This window comes from Drosophila yakuba, chromosome X, assembly GCF_016746365.2.
Source record: "Drosophila yakuba strain Tai18E2 chromosome X, Prin_Dyak_Tai18E2_2.1, whole genome shotgun sequence".
NCBI classification, from domain to species: domain Eukaryota; kingdom Metazoa; phylum Arthropoda; class Insecta; order Diptera; family Drosophilidae; genus Drosophila; species Drosophila yakuba.
The window spans coordinates 7336161-7360550 of NC_052526.2; the positions used below are offsets into that span (position 1 = coordinate 7336161).

At 40.4% G+C, this 24390-nt stretch overlaps 2 protein-coding genes across 5 annotated transcripts in view; one reads left to right on the forward strand and one right to left on the reverse strand.

The window, feature by feature from the left end:
* LOC6524557 overlaps positions 1 to 24390 on the forward strand; it is a 93786-nt gene that overhangs the window by 9166 nt on the left and 60230 nt on the right. The gene's annotated exons all lie outside the window — the stretch shown is intronic.
* LOC6524553 lies at positions 6302 to 7164 on the reverse strand. The gene is made up of 3 exons (XM_002100374.4): positions 6888 to 7164; positions 6751 to 6829; positions 6302 to 6687 (listed from the first exon to the last, which is right to left on the reverse strand). The coding sequence occupies exons 1-3, from the start codon at positions 7062 to 7064 to the stop codon at positions 6461 to 6463; spliced, it is 483 nt and encodes a 160-aa protein (XP_002100410.2). The 5' UTR covers positions 7065 to 7164; the 3' UTR covers positions 6302 to 6460.

The window sequence follows — 24390 nt, forward strand, 5'->3', positions numbered from 1 at the left end:
GCCATGCCATGGCAGAAATTGTGACAGCAATATGAAACGATGCCGAGCCGAGAGTTCAGAGTTCACAGTTCAGAGGTCGGGGTCGGTGTCGGTGTCAGAGTGTCGTGTCCTATGCGCCGCACCGAATACCAGCCCAGGATCGAATGCCAACGATAAAAAGAAACAAAGTGGCTTCTCGGATCTGTTTACTGACATCAAAAACAGGGCCAACAGTTAGTGGTTCATCAAGGGGAAGTTGCAAACGGATATGCAATATCTCCGCACTGTAAGGCAAAATAAGGCATATTTCGATCTGATATGCGAAAATTGGATTTCCGAAAGTCATCAAAAATGACACGGGTAGTGAGCTGTATATTAGCTATTCCACCTTTTTGCCCATTTTTTTTCGATAGCAATAAAAGTAGTTGTCCAAAAGTGGAATGCCATACCTCGTTGAATTCGTGACAAAATTCCCTATCGATCCATGTACATACTTTGAAATGCTAATTTATTGCCATTTTTCGCAAATTTTGATAAGGGGTACCACCTTATCGAAAATGCAAAAATTTGTCAATTTTTTTTTATGCCAAAATCGAAAAAGTAGGGATAGACTTCGTTAGCTATGTTTATTGGCAGCACAAAACCGTCTTTATTTTAGCTGTGTGACCATTTTTGGCCAAGTTATGGCGAAAACCGCAATTAAAAATATCCGATTTTTTTAGAAACATTTATTTTTCGATTTTTTGATAAAAAATAATCAATTTTTTTTCGATAGCAATAGAAGTATTTGTCCAAAAGAGGAATGCCGTACCTCGTTGAATTCGTAATAAAATTCCCTATCGATCCATGTACATACTTTGAAATTCTAATTGTTTGCCATTTTTCGCAAATTTTGATGATGGTACCCCTTATCGAAAATGCAAAAATTTGTAAATTTTTTTTTTCCCAAAATTGAAAAAGTAGGGTTAGACTTCATTAGCTATGTTTATTAGCAGCACAAAACAGTCTTTATTTTAGCTGTGCGGCTATTTTTGTCCAAGTTATGGCAAAAACGCCAATTGAAAATATCCCTTTTTTTACAAACATTTTTTTCTCAATTTTTTGATAAAAAATAATAAATTTTTTTTCGATAGCAATAGAAGTATTTGTCCAAAAGTGGAATGCTATACCTCGTTGAATTCGTAATAAAATTCCCTATCGATCCATGTGCATACTTTGAAATGCTAATTTCTTGCCATTTTTCGCAAATTTTGATGATGGTACCCCTTATCAAAAATGCAAAAATTTGCCAAATTTTTTTTTTCCAAATATTGAAAAAGTAGGGATAGACATAGTTAGCAATGTTTATTGGCAGTACAAAACGGTCTTCATTTTAGCTCTACCACTGTTTTTGGCCAAGTTATGGCGAAAACCGCGATTAAAAATATGCAGAAGTCAACTTCAATGAATAAGTTTGTTATATGCCAGTCCCGAAATTGAATTATTTGCACGGCTATTAACTTTCTTACATTTAAAATGCCATCGATAACAAGTGGCTGTTCGCAACTGTTTACTCACCTAGATTGGCAATGTGTCAAGTGAATCGCAGATTACTTAATGTTCCACTTGAAGGACCTTTTCGTGTGCGTGGCTCACAGGATTATTTGATTTGACGAAAGTGTTGCATACTGTGCAGCGGAATGCGATTGCCTTTTTAGCCACATTTCTCATTTTTTTGCTCAACTTAATTATGAAACTTGCAGTTTGTTTTAAATTGTTGCCACCGCTTTGTTCGACTTGAACAATGTTTTTCCTTGCGGCCAACCGGCTGTAAATACGAAAGAGAAAAAAAAATGCTGTTTTGTTCGCTAATTAAAAAGGTCAACACACACAAATGACGGTCTGTGAAAATGGGGAAAAGTGCGAGGTGAGCGGCAAATTAAGCTCACACAAATTGCGTCACTTTACCGGGTCCGCACAGTGGTTACCTGGATGGGTTTTCGGGTGGTTCAGGTGATTCAGATGGCTCTTCTTCGGTGATTGATCGAGGGCCACCCACTCCCACATGCCCACATGCCCTCATGCCCAACCTCCTCCTACTTCGCTGATTCAATTCGCCTCAACTCATGTTGAAAATCGCGTCAACGCAAAAACAGTACCAACAGGACTCCTCCAAAGAAAAAAAAAGGACACCGAGCGAAAAACAGGAAGTGGAACGCAAAGAGTGGTCCAAAATGCGAGGTTGTCAGTGAAGTACCCCCACGTAGAAATCCCCCCCACCTCACCTGACCCCGCTTGTTAACATGTTTCTCTACGGGCCACTGAAGGGTGCTCACCACACGGCAAGAAACACTGGCAGTGTCAACATATTGGAAACTCGCAGGACTTTGTTAAACCAAATATTTCCAAAAACAAAATATATACTCATCAGATACATTAATGGTCAAATCTTGAAAATAAAAGTATTTAAGCCACAGTTAAATCGAAGGATTTACAGCTGAATCGAAAGAAATGGTTGTTTCTTGAGAGATGAAATATATAGTAGATATAGTGCAGTTTCAAAGGGTTTCAGAAAAAATCTAAGATAAATATGTTGCAGATAAGACTAGGGTTGTGTTCGATGTGATAGATCAAGAAGCTATATGCTGTTTTATTTTTTTCTCTCTGCATGCACCCTTTGCCCTCGGCTGTTCCGCCTGTGGGTTGTCATACGAAAGGCAAATTTTAATGCCAACATTGACAGGTAAGCGGCATATGTGCGAGTGTGTGTGTGTGTGTGTTGGTGTGTGTTGGTGCGGCAGGCAACCGAGCGTATAAGCCAGGCGAGGAGGAGGCGATAAAAAGGACTAAGGGCGCGGGGCAAAGGACCTCCCACGCATGACACTGTATCCAGGCACTCAGATGTCGCACAGCTTTAGAGCCAATTGTGTCAGCTGCCAGTGTGCTTGTGTGTGCGAGTGTATTGGTGACGTCCTGTTTGTCCTGTTCATTCTGGTATGTGTGTCTGTATGTGTACTTGTCATTATTGGCAGCTTAGGCAGCACACGCACACACCAAATAACACACCGCCAGAGCGAAAAACAAATCGAAAAAATATTAACAACTTATTCCTTTTGATTTTTTATTGGGCCATGGGCTGTTGCCACGCTTATTCAGCTGGAGTCGGTATGTGTGCGTGTCAGGCTGTATTTGTGTGTGTATCAGCTTATCTGTGTGGCATTTAAAGGCTCTCAATTTCACTGTTTTTTTCCACTTTTTTTGCGGACTGGCTTGAAATGGCTACTGGACCAGCACACGTTATCCGGTCAGCTCCATTAGAAGCTGACTGGAATCTTCTTTATTTTTTTTTCTTCTTTTTTTTTTGGGGCGACTTTGGGAGCAAAGTATATTTGTCACTCAAGGGCACAAATGCGTAATGCAATCGAAGAAAATGGCATAGAGTGCCATAGAAACCAGCGGCAGGTTAAATTGGTATTATAGGTCAGTAGGATAAAAGTTATTGGATAAAGCCAATTATGAGGGTTACTTAATTATTTTGAGCACATTAACCGCACGATTCTAACAAGTTCAATCAGCACTCTAGTACTGCTTGGTTTTAGGTATAGCATGGAATTTTGGTCCTGCTCAGTCGAAAGGAATTGTGGCTTTCGTCCTGCCCCATCATGCATACATATGCGCTCATTTCACGCCTCGTGTTAATGGCTTTATACAGGCACTTATGATGCGGGGTGCCAGATAACAAGGGGGGGGGAGGAGTTTTGGGGAGCACAAAAACCCGAGAGGGAAAATGGAGCCACAGCAAACACGGGCAGGCATGAAAATTAATGATATTTTAATGTAAAAACAATACCAGCCACTTAAGCCGCATTCAGTATCAATGGCAAGTGTGAGTGTCTGCGTGTGTGTGTGTGTGTTTATATAGGCTGGTGTGGGTTTAAGAATTTCAATTTCCAGGAAGAACTCGTGAGCTGAAAATCTAAGCCCAAAAAGCTGAAACAGAGCACACACACACACGCAACTTCGCCCCTTTTTTGACTGCCTGGATTTGGGTTTTCATTTTTCCACGGATACCACGGCGTATACGCAATTCTACGTTCGTACGCTCGAGCATATTAAACTCAACGTAGTTTCGATCCACAAAATACAATGTTGAACCACCGACTGAACGCTCTTCAAAAATCAAATTATTACTGTGCAGTTTTTTTTTTGCCTTTTCATTTTTAGTACATACCATTCTTGCATTCCCTTGTATCAAGTAAATATGAAATATGGCCGTGGCAGAGGGAAAAAAAGGTGGCTGAAATATACATTTCAAGGCTGTAATTGTTTGCTCTGGGACTTCCCCTTACCACCGCCCCTCATTTCGCCCGACATTTTTTTGACGCAGCTTTGTTTGCCAGCCCGAGTCCTTTGTTGGATGAAATTGAAGTTGAAGCTTTGTGCAGTTTTATCTGAGTATGGCCTACGGGAAAACCTTTCTACACAGGCACGGGCAAAATGAAAAATATACAAAATTAATAAACATAAATACGAGGCAAGGAATATATACTATGTATGTATAATAGAGATAGTGCTGCAAAAGGTATGCCAATAACGAATGGCAATGGAAATGCAAATAACAAGGTGGCGTTTTCAAAGAATGCAGCTGATTGTGAATCGATATATATATTTGCCATATTATTTCCAGCAACATTATTATCATTATTTTCCCTTTTCCCGTCCCATTTGCCTGTCATACCTGTTTGAACCTGAGCAAATCACTGCTATTTGACAAAGACTCTCCGCTCCTCAGCCAGTTGGCAACCCAATCATCGGAATTCCTTTTTAATAAAGTCCCAACTCCGTTGGCGCCTGTCGCCTGTCGCCCGAAGGTGGCTTTGAGGTGGAAACTTTGCCAAATCAGGACATGAGTTGGCTGCCAAGCAAACTTCGCCCAGGAGCATAAGTGTAATTAAATTTACGCATCCCCTGCCACCGCTCCATACTCATCTTGAGCACCTGCCTCCGGAGTCTCGTACACCGGAAAAATAGGCTCAACCACTAGGCTGCAAACGAGATTGCGAACAAATCATTTATATATTCACATTAAAATGTTTTAATATTTGAAATATATGCAGAATAGTATTTTTTTATTTTTTTTCTATATCTAGTCTTTGCTTTTCAACAAGTTAAATGTCAGTTGTTGCTGTTTGTGCCTAGATTTTTTCTTCTTCTCCAGTGTCTTCTTCAGTCTGGCAGCACATTTTTATTTAATTTTTTTCTTGAAGAGGCCTCAAAGAGCGCTTTGATTTTCACACGCCGATAAAATCAAAGGCTCGCAAGACAGACAGCAAGATTTAGGGATTAAGGGTGCGATTTCGATTCGGATCGATTCTGGAACAAGGACGAGGGTCTGGCAGTTGTCCTGCTTCACAGATTTTGCGCTAATTCACTTTGGCGCGACTAACCAAATTAATTGCTGACAGTTTTCGCCGAGCCCTGCTGCCAATACGTGATTTCGATGTGCCTCATATTTATTTCCCGGATGGAGGAAAAGCCAAAGCCAAAGGCAACAGTAGTGGCAGTGGCAAGAATATATATGCGCATAAATTACGAACTGTGGGATTCCGGCTGCTTGGCTGCCTGGCTGCCCAACGATTCAATTATATGGCCCCGATGGCTAATCGCCCATTGCGATTGACTTCGTTTAGGATGATGATATGAGATGAGATGCGATGTCCTGACCCAGCGAACCCCGAGTCACTTTTGCTGTCTGCGGAGGACAGGTGAAACGATTCCGCCGACATTGAGCCATTTGGCATCCGGGATCGGGATCGGGATTGGGAGTCACGGTGCTCAGATGAAATCCCCTTTGAAGTGGACAACTACAGCTGGTTTCAATTTGCTTCGAATTTATGGCAAACTTTTCCACACTCTGCCATTGACAGGCTACACACGAAAAGTTTTTTGGGCGAAAAGTCGGAAACCGAAACCGAAACCGAAAAAGCCGAAAAACCATTCGCATTGAAAATGCTTTGCGGCCGTGTCAAAAACATTCGCCAACTGCAATCGAATGGATCGAAAAGGTAATTGTAATTAATTTGCTAGAGCAACTGAAACTGATAAACTGAAACCGAAAATGGCAACAAAGCCGTAAACCAAACGCCACATTGATGTGTGCATTGATGTGCCGAGATTGTTGGAGTGCCAATCGATTTGGACAAAGTCTATTTGGTTTTCATTTGGTTAAAACTAAATGCGAGTTTGGAAACTACGCTTTCAAACTTAGTTAACATTCCCAATTTCGGCACTTTGGCGCTTTGGAACTTTGTGCATTTGTTCATTAATCAAATAAACACATTAGTTTTAAATGGATCATGTGAAATTCGTTTGGTATTTAAGCACTATAACAATGCAAATGTATAAATGGAAAGTTTTTAAACCTATCGCTTCGAATTTGTCACAGAAACAGGGGGCGGTGAAAAGGAAAAAACACCTCCAAATCGAAATCGAAATCGAAATCCTAATAGGCATCCCGCTGGCGAAGTCGACGATTGCGTTCCTTTTTGTCCAGATAGGTGGTCAGTGAGGATTTGTTGGGCACTGTGACCAGGACTGGCAGCAGTTGATTACATCGTTGCATCACATTGCGCAGCCTTTTCACCGTATCGTAATCGAGGATGACAATGCCGATATTGGATCTCCTGTAAACCGTGAGAAAGAACTGCTCCACATCCTCCTGTTGCGTTTCTGTGGAACATATATATATATTGTATTGCATAAGTTAGTGACAGATTTGAGTTCAAAACGCACCGCTTTCCACCATCATATAGTTGCGAAATCGATCCTTCTGATAGCCAACGCCAGCGAGCAGAAAACCCAATGTTACCTCCTAATAATTAGTATACAGTGAAAATGAGTGATCACAAAGCAATAAGTGGCTAACCCACAGGAGAAGCCATGACAGCAATTCGCAGGATATTCGGATCGTCTATAAATTTAACCAATGTAAAATCGGTATCGCTCAAATCGCTATCGCTAGCCGATTTTCCACCTTCCTCGGCCAGCATTTTCGCTTCCTGCTTTTCCGTGATGTTCTTCTTACCGGACTTTCGACTGCCCTCCATTTTGATGTACTTTTTGTTTTGAGTCTCTGCTCCCCCTGCTCTGTTTAAAAAAAAAAAAAATGGAAAATTTTCAAAATTTGACCGAATATGAAGGGCTTATAAGATTACACAACTGTTACTAACAAAGATTATACAACTGTTACTAACAAAGATTATACAACTGTTCCTCACAAAGTTTGTAGATTTTCAAAAAATCATTTGATTACAATATACCAAGGTTGATTAATCTATTGTAATATTAATTTGGTTTGAAGGAGAGAGCTCTCCCCTCATTTCGATTTCCCAATCGAATCCAAGAAGTTGAAGGCCACACTGATGAGCTTTTGAGTGGCTGCGGAGGTTGTTTCTGTGGTGTTTTATTTTTACAACTTTTTAATGAGTTTTCAATAAAGTAAATTCGGGCAGCTTAAGTCGTAAGCCACAGCAGACTCCATCTCAACCTCATTTTTGGGTGACAAAATTAGGTTTTATTTTAATTTTTCAGCTCGGGCGCTTGGCTTTGGCTCTCGATTCTCTGGGGCCAAATTTGGGAAGCCCAAAATGAAAATTCAATTATGACATGAGCTTACATATTTTTTGGCCTGTCTCTGTGTGTGTGTGTTTCCGTGAAAATACTAAATGTGTCTTTAAAAGACTTTGTGCCCTGGGAAATATCTTTTGTCCTAAAATCGGCTCATAATTACTTAATAACGCACTGAACTGTAAGCTGCTGTAATGCACTTAGCTCACTTAATACGTCAGTTTTGATGTGATTGCCATTCAAAACTGTTAACAATGCTGGCGTGCAGTGAATGGGGAGTTGTGTTATGGGAAAATGCCATAAGCCCTTATCAATGGGAGCAAACACACACACACACACACACACACATGCCACCATCAACTTAAAGGTAAACACATATATATGTATGCAAATCCCTGGCACATCCGACAATAGGCGAATTATAGCGTTTGAAGTGAATAATGCGTTAACAGCAAGGCAAGATAAGGCCAAATACTGAAAACTGAATAATGCCAATACATATGTACACATACATATATGTACATATCCATCTATGCTCGAACCGACATCGGAATGCCAAAAGATATGTGCAGTTGGTTTGGCCCGGCAGAAACGCAAAAATGCCACATTTCCCGCATGCTTTCCGTTTTCCGGCTGCCAGTCTGTCAGAAATCAAAACTTCATTGAATTCACTTGAATCCAGTCAGTGTAAACAGTGAGCAAAATGGTTTTTTTCATATAACTCTTTACTTAGCTTCTCATGTTGTTGGTTACTTTTTTAGCCAAAACTCTATTAATTCTGCATTTTTTTGATTAAAAATGGGAAATATCAGTGGCTTCATTGATTCAAAACTTGTGCAGTTTGTGGCTTGATTAAGTGAGTTTCTTGTGCATTTTAGGGGCTTCAAAATATTTTCGAATGCTATCAATTTGCATGTGAGTTAGCACGGTTTTCAGTGCAGGCCGTGTACTTAATTATTTACTGAACATTTCCATCGCACTGTTTCTTTGCCGAGAATTGCATTGTTTTCGAATACACGCCTGATTGGAACGAGGAATTCTCATTAAGGACATGTCTGTGGTGACCGCTTTCTCTGCGCTCTTCCTCTCCCTCTCTCTCTACTTTTTCTCTCTGTCTCTACAGCTGTATGTGTGTGTGTGTGTGGCGAGTCCTTGGCCGTGCGGTCTGTTTGCCATTGGAAAAGTTAAGCCTGCTTGGCAGACACACACACACACACACACACACACATGCAGCGATGCACAGATGCTGCACATTCGGATTCGCATTCACATTCACAGTGCACATTATGTTGCGAGTGTCGAGTGTCCTTGCCGCACAGCTCATCCACCGCCCACACAAAGTGCAACTTTAATAACAGCACAAATTGCGTAAGCCGCCAAAAACCATTAATAACTTTTCGTGTTCGTGCACCTGCAAATGGCTGACAAAGGTGAATGCCAGCTCAAAAGTTTCCATTTTCCCACGGTCCACACGGCGTATGTGTGATGTGGCAGCAGCTGTTGCCTCTTGCCTCTTGCCTCTTGCCATTTGCTTTTGCTTTTCCTTTCCCTCGTGCGCTGCCTTTTAATTATTGATGCCCCATTGCCATTGAAGTGATTAATATTTTGGGAGCAGCCAAAACGTGGCCGCAGGACATTCGCAACGGACTTTCGCTGTTTGAACTCCGAACGAAGGTCTCTGGACCTCGGGCTCCACAGCTCTATTCCACTCAAATTCGCACAGCACCACTGGACTACTGGACCACTGGACCACTGGACAAGTGGAGTAGTGGAGCAGTGGAGTAGTGGAGCAGTGGAGCAGTGGAGCAGTGGAGCAGTGGAGTAGTGGCCAGAGGCTCAGCAAAGCGATTGCCACTGATTGTTTTATTTCGCTCCATAATTGCATTTTCTTGTCACGGCTGTACATGTACATGTACATGTATATACGCCTGTGTGTGAGTATGTGCCTCTGTATGTGTGTGTGTGTGTGTGAGGCAATACAAGCGCACATTGGCGCAAATTTGCTCAGAGAGTTGGACCCTCAGTTACAGTGCCTCCAATTGAGTTGTTAAGCGTGTGTCAGTGGGGAAAACAGGTTAAATAATTAAAAAACATGTTGGCTGCGTTCGTGGGGCAGTAAAAAAGATTGCCTTGAAACGTACTAAGCGATAGCAACATGATAGCCATTTCAAAATTCATTTTATATTTATGGAAGTGTATCGCAAACTTATTTAAATACTATGTATGTTGCTATTGCACGTATTTTCTCAACCATCAAAATAGGTCTTAAGAAAGTAAGCGTAGTTGATTTAATTAGAAATGGCTTGATTGAGTAGCTATCTGAACTTTGGGCGCGACTTAGATAGTTTATTTCATTTTCATGTGTGTGCAAATAAAAACATGGTTAATTACTTGCAACTTAAATGGCGCCCAACTGTTGCCACTTGCCGCTCATCCATCCATCATGTGGTGGTGCCACGAAAAACAAATAACTAGAAGATGTGGCGGAATTGCGTACTATGCAACAATTTGCTCAATTCAAATGACACTGGGAAATTGGCAAAACTTTGGCAAATTTAATGCATACACAGGGAGAAAGTTGTGCGGCAATGAATAGTAAGTAAGTTTCCATACTCCAGGAAAATGGCGATCTTCAACTCGTTGACTACGCAATTTTAGTGAAATAAGGAGACATACTTTGCTTATTTCTGATCTTGTTATTGGTTTTTTTGCATGTATTATTCGGGATTTAGCCATGGGCATATGTGTGCATGTGTAGATTGGATATGGGTGTGCTCATTTTGGGGCGAGGAAAAGGCATCAATCTTCCTCCATCATTGTCAGTGGCCGATGACGATGGCGATGACGAAACAAGAGCGCCCACAAACACAGCAGCCCCCCTTCCGATTTCCCAGTACCCCCCCCTGATTTTCCAGCCACCCACCACCGCCCACCGCTCTGTGTTTCCCTTTCACATTTCCCATTTCCGCAGCAAGCGGCGGGCACAAAGTAAATGAAATATCATCGTCCGCCTGTCATTTCATAATTTTGAAAGCCCACGCCGAATATTGCCAGTTAATATATTTTACATATAAATATATGTATATATATATTCGCACATATTCAGGCAACTGACTATGTGTTATTTTATATTTGCAATTTGCCCTTCCTGTTTTTGTTTGTCAGTAAAGCCGCCGCGTGAAATAAATTAATTATTCATTTGCCATCAACATCAATATTATTTAATATCCCTTTTTTTTCCGCCAACCAAAAAGGTGAAAAAACATTCATCAAAATTGATGGGCAAACGAAGAGGAAAAAGGTTCGAATTAGCGTAATATAAAGTACAAAATAATGATGAGGATGTTAAGTCAATACTCAGGATCAAATAGGGAAAAATAAACTCAGTTTTAAATAAGGAAAAATAAACTCAGTGTTAAATAAGGAAAAATAAACTCAGTGTTAAATAAGGAAAAATAAACTCAGTGTTAAATAAGGAAAAATAAACTCAGTTTTAAATAAGGAAAAATAAACTCAGTTTTAAATAAGGAAAAATAAACTCAGTGTTAAATAAGGAAACATAAACTCAGTTTTAAATAAGAAAAATACGTATGCTACATAATAAAATGCAACAGTTTAGAAACAAACAAGATTTTCAAGGATAGTTACGTTTGGAAATGCCTGCAAATAAAAAAATATAAACTAAGATGTTTTTACAGACTCCTTAGACAAGTCAAACTGAAAGCACAATGCCAAGCACAATTTAAATCCAGGCTTAGAGGAAAACAGGAAAAGAAAAGGAAGAAAAGAAAAGAAAAGCAGCTGCATGAATATTTCAAATGCTGTTTGACCAACTAAAACGGTTTTGTTTTGATGGATTGGACCTGGACTCATCATTCTAATGCAATAATTCACTCATCTGTGTGCTGGATGCATAAACAAATTGAAAAACTTTGCCCCAACTTTCACTTTGCACTTCCCGTGTTTTCCCAACCCCCAACCCCCCAACCACCGCTTTTCCCCGTGCCTTTTCCATTGCAGAAAAGCGCCCAAAGCAACCGCAGGCAGAGCTGTCCCTGTCAAGTCTCCGTTTTCCTCAACCCCCCCACATTTTCCACAGTCAAACACACACGTGGGTAAGGAGCAGGGGGGGTGGGGGGGTTGGGAAATGGTCCCACAGGCCCTTCCGAAAACAACTTATATTTGAACAGTTTTACGGCAAAAGTTTTTCGCAGCCAGCTCGAAAGTGTGTTTGGACAGGAGAAACCGCAAAAAAAAAAAAAAAAACGAGGAGATGACGGAAAAATCCAAAGTCCACAAAATATGAGACGAGGGTCTAATCCATGGAGTTGAGCGTTTGCGTTTCATTGGCCAGGATTGCACATTGTTTTCAATTTCACTTTTTATGACGAATAGTGTGCGATTCGCCCACAATCTGATGTTCAACTTAAACCATACAACAGATGCAGATGAACCACACAAAACACAAAAAAAAAAAAAACAAAAAAAAAAAGTATAAAAATCGCAGAAGCGACGTGGCAAACAAATTCCAAAATGAAAGTTTTCAGCAAAGTCTTTGTTTACCTGAACAATGGAAGCCAAAGTAAATTCTGGTGCAAGCATACAGGCATCTCAAATTTTAGACAGTTTATTAAGTTTGCCGGAAACTGCCAGGTTTCTCCATCTCTCTTCCCCATTATTCCCCCTCTCTTTTGCTCACTGTCTTTCCTTAATTTAGGCTAGCATTTGTGGTCGAAAACTTTTTGGGATTCCCCAACTTTGTGCGCTTAGAACTTTGCGAATCACTTTCGCTTCGTTTACTCAAGTTTGAGAGATGATTATTCAGAGCTCACAATAAGTCAGGTTAAATAGGCTAAAGAGACAATATATTATTTAGATATTTTTGTTTGCTATCTGTGCTCAGAGGAATGCAAAATCAAAAAGATTTTCTTTCAATCAATAGGGTGTTAACTATTGTATGACTATAGTCGAGAAATAAATTGGAAAATCCACAGCTGAAGCATATTGCTCAAAATGCGTAACCGTTTTGCGGTATCGTGAGAGTGAAAACAAATTAGCCCGGCCATTAAAATGCAACTTCCAGAGAGCCGTTTGGCTAATTGAATTGTTTGCTCCACGCCACGTCACATTTTCCACCATTTTCCTTTTTTTTTTCCTTTTTTTTTTGTGTGCGCCCCATGGCCAGACTTTTGGCACTCACTGTGTGCCATGGCAGTCACCTGACGGGGCAACATTTCAACGTTTTCGTGTGTAATTTGAAATTTTGTTTACGCTCGAGCTTAGGCCACACGCTGTACAAACAGCCAGGGGGAGGAAAGTGGATGCTTTTTGCTACTGCCGCTTTCAAAAAGCACCCAGAAATATAGCCTCAATCCAAATCTGCTCCCAACTCCCAAACTCAACAAACCCAACTTCCAGCTCAGAATTCCCAACTCCCCCATACATACATACGTACATACATACACACATAAATATTTCTATCAAATTTCAATTTGTTCAAAAATGTTCCTTTTGCAACCACGTCCCCGTGCCTGCCCCATTGGATTTATTTAGCATTTTTTCCGGCTGCCATGGGAAGACATAATTAAGCCGCGTTTCAAAAGAACTTCTACCGAAAGCCCACAAAATCCCCGGGCCAAGGGGCCTGTCGTAATTAGAAATCTACAAAACAAAGCCCGCCCTTTGGCCGCCACCCCACATTTAAAATCCACAAAAAAACAAGAAAAGAAAATCCAAAAATTGTTTAAGTAAAAACAAATACCAAATACAAAGCTGAAGATCTGCGGCGTTTTTAATTGCTGTGTGCTGCTCAAAATACAAAACAAAACAAAAAAAAAAGGGAAAACAAAAACGAAGGGAATATTTTTATACATAATTAATTACCCCAGCCGGATGGCGGTTACGGTTTCAGTTACGGCTGGTTGCCAAAGTAATGGCCTAGTTCATGGGCTCTCCACTCGCGGCTTCAACTTCATCGGCTGTCGGTCTATATACACTTAAAAATATATATGTATACTATAATATATATACATACTAATTAGGCGGCGTGGCCATTGGGTGTATGTACAATTATGCGGCGCATTTAAGCCGCATTAGGTGCGGATTTTGTTTACTTTCCCACTCGACTAAGAGGAAGATCCAAGTGCCTAATTCGTTTGCCCAATTGTCCACCTCGTGGTTCACTTTCACTTTCACTTCCACTTCCACTGCCACTGCCACACCGGATGACATTCGTATACATATGTATTTGCCGGAAAGCGAAGCGTAACCCCCATGGACATGGCAACAATTGAAAGCGGAAAACGGAAGTAGCTCGGGTCCACAATTTAATCCCTGGCAACGCAGCGATATGCCTCTGCAAAGTCAGTCTAATGATGGCCACGGCCTGGGGAAACCTATTGCCATGGCCGACACTGTAACGGACAGTGGCCACACTGAGCGAAAATAGTTGTCATCAAAAATAAAGTGGTGGTAAAACTTAAAGAAAAAGGATATTGCAGATATATATATTTTTTAAAATGATATACCATAATTAAAACTATTTAGCAACTAACTATGCTATATCTATATCAAGTAGTGCCAAAATATCAAACATTTAGAAGTTGTCTTTTTTATTCATATGACTGCCACATCCAAAATGAATTAACTCAAGTAACTAAACCTCATCGAGGAAAGCACAGAAGTCCAAGCCAAGTTTTTAATAGTTACAATTATATTTGCCAAATTGAATTAAATGTTTGATGAGCATAGCCGTTTATTTTATTTTATTTTAATTTATTTCATATACAGCGCACTCGAAACAGTGTTCATCTGGAGCAGATGCTAATTGCTTCGTTAGCGGATTTCAGCGCACACCTGCCCGACCATCCTTGCATCATTTGAAGCATCCTTGGTATCCTTAGTATCGTTAGTATCCTTGGCGTGGTTGAGGCTCTCGCATTTTTAGCATCCTGAGGATCTGCGCAATCTGTGGCCGAGCTCAGGTTGCGGATTCAGTCAGGCATTCACTTATTTATGAGTCGGGCTACTTCTTTATTGATTGCCCACCGCCAGGATGTGTGCGTTTGTGTGTGTGTGTTTGGGTGTGTGTGCGCTTTGGGTGTGTGCCTTGTATTTTTGAGTTGTGTTTTTGAGTTAGCGAGTCCTTGACAATGACATGTTCATGGCTTTTAAGGCGCATGTGGGAAAATGGGAGTGGAATCGCCGTTCCGTCTTTCCGTTCCGTCTAACCGCATTTCTTTTGTGGCACACCGCCGCCTGACAGGCTCTAACTTTATTACATCGTCCTTGTCTGCGTCGAGTGGTTTTGCCATCTGTTCGGCACCAGACCCATTTTCCCCAACCATTTTCCCCACCCACTTTCAGGCCATGTTTCTGCTTCTGCTTCTGCTTCTGGTTCTGGTTCTACTTCTGTTCGGCTCGCTTTCTGCCAAGCAACAGGCAAAATGTGTGCGGCACTGCGGCAAAATGTTCAATTTATGTATAGTAACGAAATGAAAGACCGCAAAAAATTCTGGTTAGGCGGCGAGTGCGGGTGCTTAGGGAAATAGAGGGTGGAAAATGGTATTGAAGTGGGGGGGAGCAGTGGGGAAATAATGTTGGCAAACATCGTTGGCAACTTGACGCCTGTTGGACATAGTTTTATGGCAGCAAATTCCCCCAAACCCCACACAAATGCACGCGAATGTGGAAATAAAATTTGATAGCAGGCTCAAAAATTTGTGAGCGAAAGTCGCGAAAATAAAGTTGGATTTGGGAAAGGAAGCCTGGGTAAACACAAGCAGCGCAGCGAGGGGAAGTGAAGGTTCTGGAAAGCAAAGAAAAACAAATCTGAAGCAAAGAAATGCCAAGCGAATGGCCGAGTTAATAAGCTGGAAAATGTGCCCCAAAGACCGACATTACCATTAATGGCGTCAAGTTGAAAGAAAGGTCAAATGCGAGGAAATGGGATTGGATTGGATTGGAATGAATTGAATTGAATTGAGTTGAGTTGAGTTGGATGGCTGGGACGGAAAAGCCCCTCCGGAAAAGCGGCGGAAAATCAAATGTATCTCCAGACTAGGCTTTAATTGGGACTAATTGATGATGGTGGTAATGGTGGGGCTGGTGTGGGCATAAATTGTAAACATCCTCCAAATTAATTAAACTGACAGTTGCAGGCACTCGAATTAATATGAAAATTCCATTCCATTGCCATCCATCCATTTTGCCTTTTCTTTGGAGCCCATTGCACTTGAAGGCGATACAAATCTATTATATTTGGCTGTCTAACTGGGAACACTTTAACAAAGCAAGGCCACCAATGAAATCAAGTTGAAATGCATTATTTAGGGTTGTTTTTGGATCAACAAATTGATGTTGTATAGTTAGGCATAACTTTAGCATTAAATAAAAATTCCAAATTATATTTAACAGTAATTATGTGTATAAATATTAGAAGAGTTTTGCATTCACTTTGCTCCTTTGAGACATTTGCTTTTCGCAGTGTGCAAAACATCACAACCATCCGTTTTATGGGGCAACTATAAAACGGCGGAATTGTTACGCCGGAATACGGAATACGGACACATAAACGCGGTCCGGCATTCATTAATTGCTGTCCTCGCACGTGAACGTTTGAGTGCGATCATAAAATTTGACGATGCGCCGCAGGAGTTGAGGCAAAAGCTTCTGCATGCCATATATCCATATATAGCATGGTATTAAGCGCTGCACGGCGAAACACAAACACAAATGCAAACCGCGGCACAAACACAAATACAAAACACAAACACAAACAGCAATACGAACAGCAGCACACACACACACACACATGCAGTGACAAAGACAACGACAACGAGAACAACAAAGCGGAAACGGAAACAATGCGGCGGAACAGAAAAATAAAAATGGAGGAGAACAAGTGCTAAGCGCGTCGGACACAGCCGGTGGCGAAATTGGCAATGGCATTAACCCATCGTTGCCAACAACGCCACCAGACACACCAGCTGCAATAATAAAAACGGCTACAGCACACACATTTTTACGAGCAACGAACTGGAAACGCCCTCACTGTCGTCCTAGAAAACTCCTCGAAAATCTACTGCTTGCCATTCAATCATATCCAGATACTCACATTTCAAAATGCATTTCCCTTTTTTCTCATGTAGTGGCAGCAAAGTTCTAATAACACTTATTTTAATAGCTTGCTATTAATCAAGCAGTTGAGGATTCTAAAAGGACCTTCACTGTTAAGCCATTCAATTATTTCTTTTGAAATTTAATGCTAAATAATACGAATTTCCCTTGAACAAATTCCTGTGCAGCCTTTTGATTATTAACCTTTAATTCACATAAATTCCTATATTCATCAAGTAATACAATTAGTTCCGAACGATTTGCCCAAATAGTTTTCACTACTCGCCAGCTGCAATAAGCTGAAATAATTGTTTGAGAAATTTGTGAAATTTCCTTGATTTCGTTGGGAAAATGCTTTCAGCTAGGAAAATGAAAATGACTATGGAATGTGGTTTGTGGGTGTGTATGTGTATGTGTATGTGTATGTGTATGTGTGCATGTGAAAGTAACAAAAGCCACAGCGACAGCAGCAATAATAATAATATTTAATATTTGCGAACTTCGGGATTTTCATATCGTTTAAGCATTTCCTTCCTCTTTCGACTGATGCCTTCATTTCATTTTGCCGCTTCCTGTTGTTTTTCCACATCCTTCGACCAGCTTTTCCTAGGCACTGGCAGCTGTTGTTGTTTGTTTCTTGTTGTGTTCGCCACTTGCCGGAAACTCATCCTCTGCCATGGCAACCATTTAAAATCATCCTTCGCCGGACGAGAAAGTTGTGGATCCAGGAGAGGATGCAGTCGAGGACAGGAAACCCACTTTTATTGGCCAGCGGAATCGACGCACATCGAAGCTAATTGGCTCTGTCTCGGTCTCGGTCTCGGAAACATTCACCTACAGAACCGGATTTAAGGGACTTATTACCCGGACTGGCCACTTAACACCTGTTCATTAAGGTTATGCAACATTAAGGCAAATCGATTAAGCAATTAAAGCTCACGCCTGATCTGCCACAAAACCCATAATCCCACGATTTACCGAGGCCAACGAAAATAAATGCGTGTCCGCGTTTTTTTCGACAATTAAATATTGCGGGAACTTTCAGAAAATGGTTAAAAACTGTTCAACAGTTCAATTAAGGAAGAAATCAAAAGCTGTGGAAATACAAGGGGATTTTTGCACAATTCTGTTTGAAATTCCCTGCTTTAAAATGATAATAGTACCATTTTATTCTTTCCATTCTATTTCTGTCCAAGTTCCTATCTTAAAACAATATTTACTAGTATTTACTAGTAACAAAACTAAGTTCGTTTTCTTGTAAACTCACCTCTTGCCTGGCTTTCATGAACTGAAATACGGCTTGAGTTTCTCGTGTTTCTCTGTAGTTTGTTCATTGGCACAAAGCATCGACGGAAAATATCGTGAAAGGCGCTTCACTTTTTGTTTCAGGATTTTGCAGGAAAGTCGCCTGACTGAATAGTGATGGCGATTTTCTCGTGAAGTGGCATCCAAGGGTCCCGTTCGGCCCATCGACGTTTCGCCGTTATCCATTTTCCGGCCAGTGGAAAGTGTGGAAAGGAAAAGCGGGAAATGGAGAATAGATGGGGAAGATTTGCCAGTTGACAGCTGTCAAACAATGCTCCTCGCAGTGCGAAACGCATGTGAATGCATTTTAATGTCGCGGCACAATGGGAGACTCTTAGTTTTTCCCCTTTTTCAGATCTCAGATCTCAGATGGCGCAGAGATGCAGATAAGCCCGGAAAAGCGTAGGAAATGTGGAAAAGGGCTGCGAAAAGGGCACGACGGGAAAAGGGCGGTCGTAAAGTCGGGAAAACTGCTGCCCCCAGCGTGGCGACATTAAAAGCCGTTGTCGTAGATGTTTATTTGTCGTAAAGCAAAAGCAAGCTCAAATTGCATGCACACGCACACTATGATACAAGAAAATCCCCTAACACACACACACACAGGCACAAAAGGATATGAGGTGTATGTATTGGTATTTAGAAATGGCATTGTCTGTGGCATAAAATACAAGTTTTGGCAAAAGGCGTTGCACATTTTGCTATCAATGAGTGGCCATAGAAAACTTTGCTGTTGTTTATTCCATAAAAGACACATAATTGCTCTAAGATACTTAGTTATAATAATGCCATTTAATCATATTATCGATAAGAAAGGACTTACAATTCGGAATTAGGCAGTGTTTTTGTTTGAAGGGAAAACACTCATGTACGCTCTACAAAGCAGAAGTTGAATGGTGAACAATGCGAAATTTCAAATATGAAATTGAGAAAAGCCTTTAATTTATTGCCAAAAAAATATATGTGAAATACAATTGCTAAATGCTAAAATGATGCCACAAAATTGAATCATTTCCTTAATAAGCTGCAGCTAAAATAATTTCAAGCTAAATTCAAACACAATTATTTGGTAAATGAATTTATGTTGAATCTCAAAAGTATCTTAAGGCCAAAGTAAATTGTTTGGCTTAGGAATTTATCTCGAAAGTATCTTAACGCTGAAGTGAATTCTTGCGGAAGGCTGTGACCACTTTCCATGAATATTTATCAAGAAATTATAAGAGATACTTTGTGCCTGTGGTTTAGGAAAAATCCCAGCATAGTTGGCTTCATAGTCCCAACATCCCCCAAATGCTCCTTCATCCACGATTGCCATTAGCAATCTCTCATCTCCATCCCCATTCCCATCCCCATCTTCATATCCAACCGAATAATGATGATGGTTATAAAGGAGTGGATTTATTTGCATTTAGCCTGATGGACAAGACTGCTCGACCCATTACAATTAGCCATAGATCTTAATTATCATAATGATAATTACCTTATGGCGAGTGTTGTCGCAGTTGGTTTAGTTTTTGCGCCTATTTAATATTTGATCGTCCTGCGCGAGTCCTTGCTTTGATGTTGCCCGCTCCTAATTGGATTGCATCCTTATTAATTAGGCGGTGTCGAGATGGCAGGATGGCTGGATAACAGGATGCCAGTATGACGATCTGACAGCTCTTCCTTGCCGCCTTCAGCTTGGAGCTCTCTATGCAAATCGAGTCGGAATAACAAAATAACGAAATAACAAAATAACGAAATATCTTGGGGCCACAGCGACGAGGATGTAATTAAAATATGTTGCCAAAGACAAACAACAACAGACACAAAACTCACAACAAAAACGTGGCCAACACACAAAAACAACAACACAGCAAACAACAACAACAACAACATGGGCAAAAAGCTGAGAAATTGAAACTGAAACACGCACAACAAATTGATAAATATGCAAATTTAATAGACTCGCAATCAATTTGCATAAATCTTGGCGGCTAAAAATAAATAAATAAAATTGCAAATGCAAAGTAAATTAAAGAGGGTAAAAAGGCGCCACAAAAATGGGAAAGTCGAGTTGTTCTTACCTTCTATTACAAACAATTTTAACAATTTTATTGAGGAAAAAGGATTTATGGAAAACACGTTAAGAACTTGAATGTCAGTGACGTTAAAATTGACTATTTACCAAATCAACTGGCAATAGGAATAACTATAAATATGTTGAGGTCAACAATTCAATTTATTATACATACATATATTAAAATTGGAATAAAAATATGGAAAAGTTCATGATAACAATTATCGTTTGCCCTGCCCTTTTTGATATACCCAGCATTCCAGGACCCCAGCGACTCCGGCGAAAATATGCTAAATGGAGTTGGAGTTTCAGACAAAATGCAAATAAAACAAAGCATAAGAAATACAAAAACTACAGCGAAGAGGAGAGTAAAATAAATAAAATAAGGACAGCAGCGAAAACAGCTTGAACATCACGCCGTAACTGGCAATTGACTGCTAACAGTTCTGCATATAAATTGAGCAGATTGAGCTGCAAGGATACAGATACATGGGCACAGATACAGATACAGATATAGATACAGCTACACGGAATCATACTCAAATATACAAATGGGGTGTGTGGGGAGTGGGGCAGAAGTGACAGCCCCGAAAACGAGATCAAGATTTGTTTCGTTTCCATTTCCGTGACCATTTGCAACCATTCTCCCCAGTGTTTATCCACCTGCCACTTTCACCGCTTTTCATTCGCCGCCCTGCTCTGCTTTCACCGATTTTCTCGCTTTTCCCTGCTTTTCCGCCCAATTTTCCTTCCGTTTCTGTGCGTGCTTATTTGCCTGTACATTATTTGTACACACGATTGCCTTTCGCATATTAAAGACGAATTCATAATAAACACAAAGGCAGAGCAATGGTCATATCTCGCACAATAATCTGAGTGCCTGTTGAGACTACCATCTCACAGATCTGAAATTCGCTTTGTTAAACGAAATTAAAACTCTTCTTGTACGAAAACCTTATCATACCTGTGTTTTAAGTCATACCAAATGTAGCTCATTAGTTTCTGAGGTGCTTGTAGTGTATACGCATATAGTTTTCATTGTTAAACAGTGAATAAATGTTTATATAGTTTTATTTTTTTTTATAACCAATGCAATATTTCTTTTGGACTATTTGAAATTTTTAAAATAAACAACTGTAGCACACCACGAAATATATACAATTCCTAAAGGTTGATTCTCGGCGGACTTGTTGCAGCTAATTTCGAGACGCCGCGTTGTTCAATTACGAAAGTAATCGCCTTCCATAAAACATATCGTGTTCGTTGGTTGTGTGTAAGGACATCGGATCCGAAGCTGTGGAAAAGTTGCTGCAAAAAGTTTAACTTTCTCTTCCGGTTCGGCAAGGTGACTTCCTTGGCCTTCTTTGTCGCTTCCTTCAAAACGGTCTTCACGTTAACTGTGCCACCAATTTTCGCCAAGTTATGGCAAAAACGCCGATTAAAGATATCCGTCTTTTTTACAAAATTATTTTTTTCGATTTTTTGATACAAAATATTTCATTTCGATTTTAGTAGCCACCTACTGCTAATTATGATTGCCTGGTGCATAAAACAATGAAATGCGCCAAAAACCGGACATTTAATCCGAGTTTTGTTCGAAAAATGGAGATATTTCGAATTTCAGATACCAGGCAAACAGAAATGTCAGTAAGTGGCCAACGATCATTTCGATTTAAGTAGCCACCAACTGCTAATTATGATTGCCTGGTGCATAAAACAATGAAATGTCCCAAAAACCGGACTTTTAAGCCGAGTTTTGGTGGTAAAATGGAGAGATTCTGGATTTCAGATACCAGGCAAACAGAAATGTCAGGAAGTGGCCAACGATCATTTCGATTTAAGTAGCCACCAACTGCTAATTATGATTGCCTGGTGCATAAAACAATGAAATGTCCCAAAAACCGGACTTTTAAGCCGAGTTTTGTTCGAAAAATGGAGATATTTCGAATTTCAGATACCAGGCAAACAGAAATGTCAGGAAGTGGCCAACGATCATTTCGATTTAAGTAGCCACCTACTGCTAATTATGGTTGCCTGGTGCATAAAACAACGAAATGTCCCAAAAACCGGACTTTTAAGCCGAGTTTTGTTCGAAAAATGGAGATATTTCGAATTTCAGATACCAGGCAAACAGAAATGTCAGGAAGTGGCCAACGATCATTTCGATTTAAGTAGCCACCAACTGCTAATTATGATTGCCTGGTGCATAAAACAATGAAATGTCCCAAAAACCGGTCTTTTAAGCCGAAAAATTGAGATATTTCGAATTTCAGATACCAGGCAAACAGAAATGTCAGGAAGTGGCCAACGATCATTTCGATTTTAGTAGCCACCTACTGCTAATTATGATTGCCTGCTGCATAAAACAATGAAATGTCCCAAAAACCGGACTTTTAAGCCGAGTTTTGGTGGTAAAATGGAGATATTTCGAATTTCAGATACCAGGCAAACAGAAATGTCAGGAAGTGGCCAAAGATCATTTCGATTTTAGTAGCCACCTACTGCTAATTATGATTGCCTGGTGCATAAAACAATGAAATGTCCCAAAAACCGGACATTTAATCCGAGTTTTGTTCGAAAAATGGTGATATTTCGAGTTTCAGATACCAGGCAAACAGAAATGTCAGGAAGTGGCCAACGATCATTTCGATTTAAGTAGCCACCTACTGCTAATTATGGTTGCCTGGTGCATAAAACAATGAAATGTCCCAAAAACCGGACATTTAATCCGAGTTTTGGTGGTAAAATTGAGAGATTCTCGATTTCAGATACCAGGCAAACAGAAATGTCAGTAAGTGGCCAACGATCATTTCGATTTAAGTAGCCACCTACTGCTAATTATGATTGCCTGGTGCATAAAACAATGAAATGTCCCAAAAACCGGACATTTAATCCGAGTTTTGTTCGAAAAATGGAGATATTTCGAATTTCAGATACCAGGCAAACAGAAATGTCAGGAAGTGGCCAACGATCATTTCGATTTAAGTAGCCACCTACTGCTAATTATGGTTGCCTGGTGCATAAAACAACGAAATGTCCCAAAAACCGGACTTTTAAGCCGAGTTTTGTTCGAAAAATGGAGATATTTCGAATTTCAGATACCAGGCAAACAGAAATGTCAGTAAGTGGCCAACGATCATTGCGATTTTAGTAGCCACCTACTGCTAATTATGATTGCCTGGTGCATAAAACAATGAAATGTCCCAAAAACCGGACATTTAATCCGAGTTTTGTTCGAAAAATGGTGATATTTCGAGTTTCAGATACCAGGCAAACAGAAATGTCAGGAAGTGGCCAACGATCATTTCGATTTAAGTAGCCACCTACTGCTAATTATGGTTGCCTGGTGCATAAAACAACGAAATGTCCCAAAAACCGGACTTTTAAGCCGAGTTTTGTTCGAAAAATGGAGATATTTCGAATTTCAGATACCAGGCAAACAGAAATGTCAGGAAGTGGCCAACGATCATTTCGATTTAAGTAGCCACCTACTGCTAATTATGGTTGCCTGGTGCATAAAACAATGAAATGTCCCAAAAACCGGACTTTTAAGCCGAAAAATTGAGATATTTCGAATTTCAGATACCAGGCAAACAGAAATGTCAGGAAGTGGCCAACGATCATTTCGATTTAAGTAGCCACCTACTGCTAATTATGGTTGCCTGGTGCATAAAACAACGAAATGTCCCAAAAACCGGACTTTTAAGCCGAGTTTTGTTCGAAAAATGGTGATATTTCGAGTTTCAGATACCAGGCGAACAGAAATGTCAGGAGGTGACTTTGCAGAATTTAAAATCAAGCAGCCCCCGAAAGTAGGCAACGAAGAAATTCACGATCCGCTGATTTCATCTCTTCCATCAGCCCAAAAGTATGCAACATTTGTAGCTGATGTGCAGCAACATTCATTCATTTTTCGCTGCATACTTTTGGCTGCAGGAAGAAATTCTTTCTGCGGCCGAAATTCCGTTGCATACTTTTAGGATCTGTCGGAAAACGCTGACCAGATGATCAGGAATTATTCGCTTGATTTAAATTCTGCAAAGTCACCTCCTGACATTTCTGTTTGCCTGGTATCTGAAATCCAGAATCTCTCCATTTTACCACCAAAACTCGGCTTAAAAGTCCGGTTTTTGGGACATTTCATTGTTTTATGCACCAGGCAATCATAATTAGCAGTAGGTGGCTACTTAAATCGAAATGATCGTTGGCCACTTCCTGACATTTCTGTTTGCCTGGTATCTGAAATTCGAAATATCTCCATTTTTCGAACAAAACTCGGCTTAAAAGCCCGGTTTTTGGGACATTTCATTGTTTTATGCACCAGGCAA

What these genes read in the sequence shown, in the direction of transcription:
- LOC6524553 (XM_002100374.4), bottom strand. Translation starts at nt 7,064, where the DNA reads ATGGAGGGCAGTCGAAAGTCCGGTAAGAAGAACATCACGGAAAAGCAG. An exon ending in TTGCTGTCATGGCTTCTCCT is followed by an intron (nt 6,830 to 6,887) that starts GTGGGTTAGCCA and finishes ACTAATTATTAG; the next exon opens with GAGGTAACATTGGGTTTTCT. An exon ending in CTATATGATGGTGGAAAGCG is followed by an intron (nt 6,688 to 6,750) that starts GTGCGTTTTGAA and finishes TATGTTCCACAG; the next exon opens with AAACGCAACAGGAGGATGTG.